At 38.4% G+C, this 7305-nt stretch overlaps 1 protein-coding gene across 1 annotated transcript; it reads right to left on the reverse strand.

The window, feature by feature from the left end:
• Positions 1-3021: 3021 nt before the first annotated feature.
• Positions 3022-5229, reverse strand: LOC104076881 ([Arg8]-vasotocin receptor-like). The gene is made up of 2 exons (XM_009577897.1): positions 4314-5229; positions 3022-3221 (listed from the first exon to the last, which is right to left on the reverse strand). The coding sequence occupies exons 1-2, from the start codon at positions 5227-5229 to the stop codon at positions 3022-3024; spliced, it is 1116 nt and encodes a 371-aa protein (XP_009576192.1).
• Positions 5230-7305: the final 2076 nt, after the last annotated feature.

The following is a 7305-nucleotide window of genomic DNA, read 5'->3' on the forward strand; positions in this document are numbered from 1 at the left end:
AAAACAGAACCTAGGAATTGATGAGGAAGGCTTTCATCTGATAATTGAATTTTTTCATTTGCACGTGCTTCCACAGTGCCTCCAGGGACTTGTACGTTCAAGTTTCTTATTCTCCCATATGGATTAAACACCCTGGCCAGACTACAGTGATGTCTCACAGTCATCCCTCTTAATGAGACACTGCAATGCCTATTGGAAATCTAAGTGACAGTGAATTGGAAAAGATATAGTCCAGCTGAAGAATCAAAATAGAGAGGAAAACAAGGGCACAAGATGTTCAAACTACAACTCCCAAGAAAACTGGTGGCCAAATTTACAAAGAGAAAAATTTCATTATATTTTTGAATGTCTTTTTCTTTAAGAAATAAGAAAAGTCCTGTAAAGGACACTTTATTAGAAAAAAAAAGAATTATCAAAATTAATTGAGTGTGTTTGTCAGGGGTCGGTGCTGTCCATGAGGCGGGTAGGGCAGGCCATGCGGGATAATGACTTACATCTGGAAAATGCAGCCCAATCCACTTTGCTAGGAAAAAACAGCAGATTCAAATACCTCCTGATGGACTGAAACTAAAAGTGTCCGTAGCCTGCAGTTTGACACTGTAGCACAGTAATCTTTATTTTTCTTCTTAACAGCAGGACTGATCTCAGGGGAAGGAAAATGAAAAAATCAGAAAGAAAGCACCTGAGAGACGAAAATATCATTGCTTTGAACATTACAGACAGTGAGCATTCATTATTGAACTTAAGAAGTTCTGGCTTTTCATTCATTACATGATCAAAATATCTGAAATATGGACAGTTAATATTGCTCTCAGACTTTCATAGAACACATTGAGCTACCGTTATTTGAGAAATCAAGCTCTACCAAATTATTTATAGAGCCAGTAACAAACATATGAGCAATGCAGAAATTTAAGTAGTAGAAGTTATACTTTTTAAATATCAGAGGCCAGATCAGGTGGTGTAAAATGGCACAGCTCCACTGCGGTCTCTGAGCAGCACTGTGACTTATGTCAGTTCTGGATCTGGATCCGGATGACTATTTGCACGCAATCTGAATGCCTGTTTTCCTTGTAAACGCATACCTTTTGAGGCTTTCAGTGTGTTTTGCTGCAAATCCAGTAGTACAATGACACAGGTAATGCCTTGAAGCATTTCTATTTACAGTTCCCTTCAACACTGCATATTTTATTATGTAACTAATTGTAATCAAAGGAAGTAGAAAAACAACAAAAAAACCCCACCATTAACCATTGGATCAAGTCATAAGGGAGAACTTAATTGAGAGCTAATTTGACTGAGAGTCTTAGAAAGTTAGTGGCTGAATACAACAAATATCAATAGTATGGATTGCACCTTGGATGTTCATACTCCAGATAAGGACACTGTCATTTGAGTTACAGAATTGCTCTAACTAGGAACATGTTGTGGGGTAGAATTAACAACTATTAATTAAAGTGAGGGAAAAAAAAAACCCAGGAAGAAAAAAGTATGAATTGCAATTATAAGAGACTTCGTACAGACTCTTCCCATTCCTGTGTGGCTCTGGTACCGTCTTCATCCACCTTCTTCCTCTTCCTACTTGCTGGAGACCTGTTCTTCTTGCCAGCTGGGCTGGGACACTAGCTTCTCCCATCATAAAAAACAGCAATATTGGTTCGTACCCCTATCTGGTGTAACTATACAAGGAACAGAAATGATAGAATATTCAGTCATATCAGCACACATTAACCTGACGCATAACTATTCATTGTACAGCAGCACTTCTCACAATTCAATCAGTATTAAGTTTAAATCAGTATTTCTTTGAGTACAGTTTAGACTATTAAAAAAACCCACTTTTACAGTTTTTCCATTGAAATTTGAGTTTGCTAGCACTCATAAAAATGAAATGTGAATAGCATTGATGAAACATAGTATAATGTAGGCAGATGATATGCAAGTATCACCAAGAATCTCTGTGAATGCAGCTCTGTTCTCACCTGAAAGAGCCTTGCTGATATTCCTTCCATACTCCTCAGATTAGATTGCAGACACTGAAAGGGGAATAAATAGCTACCTGCATAAAACACCCACGAACTAGCAAGCAAATGGCATTCTGAGATAAAGATATGCAGATTTATTTTTACCACAAAAGGGAAATAATTGAATTTGAGCCTGAAGGGGTTCTAAGCACACTCTGTCAATAAATTGCATGCCAGAAAAAATAGGTCTGAATACCAAATGACAGTTTACATTCCTAGCGCCCATTTTTATTTAAAGTATGTATACGTGTTGTGTATGTGTTGGGAGTTTCAGTTAACTGCTTGCACATCAGGGAATGCATGGAAGACCAAATCCCACGGTGTGAAGCCACAAACCTGGACTGCTACCATGCTGCTGACCCTCTACAATCCACAATGGCATTTGAAACTGAAGTAGGTGTCCAGTGTCACAAGGACACTGAATTCTTTTTTTGAAAAATGATATTAAACTGCTAGGCATTTCATAAAAGTATATAAGGAGTTAATTTAAAACAGGTATTAATAATAGCTGGCAATGGATTTTTCCGACTTTCTGCTGCCTTCTCAAGATATGTCAAACCGTGCCCCAATCACACCAGAATGATGAACAATTCATGGTTCAATGTGAACACGTAATCAAGTCTAATTATGTCAGATTCCTTTCCAATTACGTTTCAATTTGTTGGACCAGTTAGTTGTAAAATTTTACTATTTAGAAATCCAGAATCACAGAAGAGAAAGTACTTTAGGACACAAAATATCTAAGGTAATTTTATGTATCTTTGTCAGTCTTTACAGGGATTCATTCTGATAACGCAGCGGTGATGGAAGTACTGAGTCAGGCTTGCACAACACAGAAACTTCCTGTATATGCGTCAGAACTGCAGAGAAATGTATTTATGCAACAAAAGACACTTTTCCAGCTTCCTTATCCACTAAACAAGGGACAGTGGTAAAATATTGATATGTCTTTTGCAAACATAGCAAATGTAACAAAACAACAAAAAGCATTCAACACTTATGCAGAAGTACTGTTTTCCTCAGGGTCTCTGTCTACGAGATGAATGCTCCCCGTGATCACCGATTCCTCCTGAGCCGAGATGTTCTCCAGCTGCTTATTTGTGCAATATGGAATGTGGCCACAAAAATACATGTAAATCCATGGGTTGGTGCAACTATTTAAATTGCCAAGGAGCATGATAATGGTGAATGCCGAACCTGGAATGAAATAGTTAAAGGAGTAACACAGTAAATAAAGGACTCGTACAAATAAGTAACATTTTCACAGTCTGCTGCTTTCTGGTGTACCTGCTCATATATTAAAGTTAATCTAATAGTAGGAAATTCCCATTTATTCCATGCAATTTTTAATTGTTGAAGGTAGGAAGCAGTGTATTGTATGCATTTCGGAGTTAAATAGTTCCATTTAGATCTTTTTTTATTTGTAGCTGCATTAAATTTAAAGGCAATTGCTAACCTCCTATACAGATACGGATAAATACATATATAGATATTGATATAAATATATGTACAGTAAGCCTCAAATTTAAACTGACAGAAAGAATTCTTAAAACAAAGATCAGAAGTTTTTTTTTCATCAGACAGAGCTATTATCTTTTTTTTTCTCCTTTGGTTTATATCCTTGAGTTTAGAATAGGTGAACTTAAATAAAGTCACATACAGAGTCTGCCTTTCACAAAGAGGCAACAGTGTAAGTTTGACAAGATTAATCTTGTTTACAACATGGTGTTCTTTGATATCTCTCTCGGGCTTGCTTTTTTTTGCTTTATAAACAGCTGTTTCACAACTTTCAATTGTTTCATAGTGTACTACAGAGATTTCATCAGTATGATTTCAATACTAAAAAAAAAAATCAGACATCTTATAACATCACTGTTCTATCCAGTAAATAAGAAATCTTTATTTTATTACTTTGAATAGCTAATTACTCCTTTTCTCCTCAAGAACTCAAAATACTGCTGCTATAATATCTAAAACCTCTAAAAGTCTGAACCCTTGCTGGAGCAGATGATACTTTTCCCTGTGCTGTTTATTAATCTTCAAATCATTAATCACTCAAAACATAGACACACACACAAAATATACACTTATATGACGTTTTGATCACAGAACAGATGAAGTTCTCTGTACCTAATTAAATATAGTAGATAAACAATCCAGGCTTTTCTTTTTAATCATACTCACATGATCACAGGTAACTTTTACACAAAAGCAAAGTGCAAATATAAAGCAATATAGCAATGTGCTAGCCTGCTATGCAGTTATGAATGAGGATGGAGAGTATCTTACCTTCAGTCACGACACTGGGGAACCACACAGACCACAGCTGTGCAATGAAGAAAGGTGACCAACAGAGAACATATGCAACAACTGTCACCACTGTCATTTTTACAGTCTTGATCATAGCCTTTGAAATACAGTTCACACTGCTTGCTCGGGATGGCAGGACTTGCTTCTGATTTGTCACTTCATATTCATTCTGTTTTTTCACATATATATTTCTTTTGATTATTTTGCAAATCTTAACCTGACACGTGATAAGGATGGCTGAGGGAATGAAGAATATAACTACAAAAATCCACGTCACATATGCCCTTGGGCCCCATGGCTGAATAAATTCACCCCAACATTCAAAGATACCTGGAGATATTTCAGTCTTAGAAAAGATAAATACCTGTGGTAGGCTAAGAATCAGTGATATAGACCAGCTGGTGCAAATGGGGATGTTCCAGAGAGCCCTCTTCTTTTGGAAAGTGACCATAGGGTAGCAAACTGCTTGATATCTGTCCACTGTCATGACCACTATCATATAAGTGGAGGCAAACATGCCCAGCAATTGTAGATACTTGATAATTCTGCACAAGAAATCTGGCCCTATGAAAACGTCTGTAATATCCCAAATGAGTTGAGGCAGCACTTGAAAAAAGGCTACCACTAAGTCAGCGATGCTGAGGTGAAGCATGAATACATACATCCTAGAGAGCTTCTGTCTTCTTCGCCACAGCACCAGTATGAGAATAAAATTGCCCACAGACGCTGTCAGAAATATGACCCCCAGTACAGCAATCTCTACTTGAGCTAATTGCTCATCCCTTTCTGGTCTCCCAACAGGATCTGACTGATTTGTCAAACTCAGGAATCTGTGACCCGAAGGACTCTCGGTCTGATGTGTGTTATCCTGCATAGGAAATGAAAAATTCTTCATAGTGCACAGAAGCTACTTACAGTAGCTGCTACTTGCGACTCAGGTTGACAGCTGTGAAGTACTGGCTAGCAAACAAACCAGCCCGGGCTCAGGTTTCGGTCTATCTTCAAGCAAATCTCCTCCTGCTTGTGCAAACTAAAGCAGTGGGACCTGGATCTTGATAAAATTCTGTCTCTTGCTGGCGTGCAAAAAGGCTTTATATAGGCTCCCAGCAGAGCCTTATGTAACTGCAGAGCCCTCGGGTAGGCTGCAGGGACCGCAGCCAATGGCAGACCGAGCCACACAATTGGGGGAGATATATAAATAAAAGGCAAACTTCAGAGGCTCAACGTAATTCAATTACTCACTTCAGTCAAAGCCCGAACTTGTAAACAGCTGTGGCCAAAATCATACTTGAATGATCTTACTCGGGAGAGTTCTTGCAAATATTTTTTTACGCAAACCAGAAGTGCATGCTTCGGCTGAAGCGGGAGGAATGTTTATACGTAGACGGAAAGTTGGGCTCCTGAGCTCAGGCGCATCGTAACTGCAATTCTCTAGGCTCCTGGGGCACGACCACATCCTAAATGCAGCAGAGACAAAGAAATGCATTTTTCCACAGCTTTTTTTTTTTTCTTCTCTTTTTTGGAGTCACCTGATTCTGAAAAAAAAAAGAAAAAGATTTTAACTGCCCTAAAAATAATCTTTTTATTTCAAGACGGGGTCAAGACTTAGAGGTTTTTTCTCAGCAAAATGAAAAATAACACATGTGAAATAAATAACTTTTAATGGGACTGTGAGTCTACTGAGAATTTAACAGAAAAAGATGTAAAAATTCAGTGGGAAATCCAACTGAGGAAAAAGTCTCTACAATGAAACAATTTCCAAGGGTCTCCATACTACTACAGTGCTAAAGGCTGGGAGGTCATTTTTCAGTACCTAATCCTTTTTATTTTTGTGCAGTAAGTTGTATCATGATCACAAGAATTTCATTGTTCTTCAATCTTCCAGTATGACTTTTGCATATTGTTAGTGGCAGGTAAGAAGAGCAATTTTGATTTAATTTTATTTTTTCTCCCTCAGTCTGCCCTCTTAATCACCAAAGAAGGATTTAATAAAATGAATTAATTTAATAAGAAAGATAACACATATTTGTATGCAATCTTCTCTGAAGCTAGAGCACCACTACCCTTTTCGTCACAGTCAGGAGACTGGTAATTTGAAGTCTTTCTGAAGAGGAAACCAATAAGGTTAAAAGTATGTCCACGCTGCATGTATAGAACATAATACTGCACCTACACTGATTAATCACTGTGATCATGACTATGTTATAAAACCAGCTGAGGAATCTCACAAACAGACTACCAGCTTTCTGGCACTAAATGTTTTCATGTATCAATAGACAGGGGAAGGGCAAAATTCGTGAACAGGATGCTGAGAGACTACAACGGTTTATAAAAACAGCATGATCTCTTTTCTTTCCCTCTTTCCCCCTTCCATCCCACCATGGGACTGACGTTAATATCTCAAGCAAGGGTAAGACTATGCAAACAGACAACAGACAAGCTGAACAACCTCAGGAAACTTTGCCACCAACAGCAGCTGAAAGTATCCATAATCCACATTTGGCTGAACACTGCTGCAGCTGCCTGAGTCTACAACAGCTTTTCTCTATGACCGTGTTGCAAAGACTATGAATCACAACAACTTAATCTAATATACCTGGTAATTTTTTCCTAAATGGAAGCCTATGTGTAGGAAACTTGGATTCCTGAGGTTGTTTCCTTTTAGTTTTCCCCCCAGTTTGGAATCTATCCCAATTAGTGGGAACAGCATGGCAAGACCATAAGGGAGCAAATGGTTTTGCCCTTACCCTCGCCCTCCCTTCACCCAGAAACTTCCAGAAGAGTAACTGAATTGGCCACAGGCCACGAATCCCTGGCAATTCTGCTGATGGCAAACACTGCGCTGCAGAGCAGGCTGGCTGATCTCCAGTTCTGCCTTCAGATGGAGACGAAATTTCAGGTGTGTGCTCCAAAATCATTTACTTTGACCATCCTCACGCCATGAGTTAACAAAAAGCCAGGTGGGGTCTTT

The sequence above is a fragment of the Fulmarus glacialis genome, unplaced genomic scaffold (genome assembly GCF_000690835.1).
Source record: "Fulmarus glacialis isolate BGI_N327 unplaced genomic scaffold, ASM69083v1 scaffold16575, whole genome shotgun sequence".
NCBI classification, from domain to species: domain Eukaryota; kingdom Metazoa; phylum Chordata; class Aves; order Procellariiformes; family Procellariidae; genus Fulmarus; species Fulmarus glacialis.

Coding starts and splice junctions, on each gene's coding strand:
- LOC104076881 (XM_009577897.1), bottom strand. CDS start 5,229: ATGAAGAATTTTTCATTTCCTATGCAGGATAACACACATCAGACCGAG. Junction 3,222..4,313: donor CCCCAGTGTCGTGACTGAAG/GTAAGATACTCT, acceptor ATTTCATTCCAG/GTTCGGCATTCACCATTATC.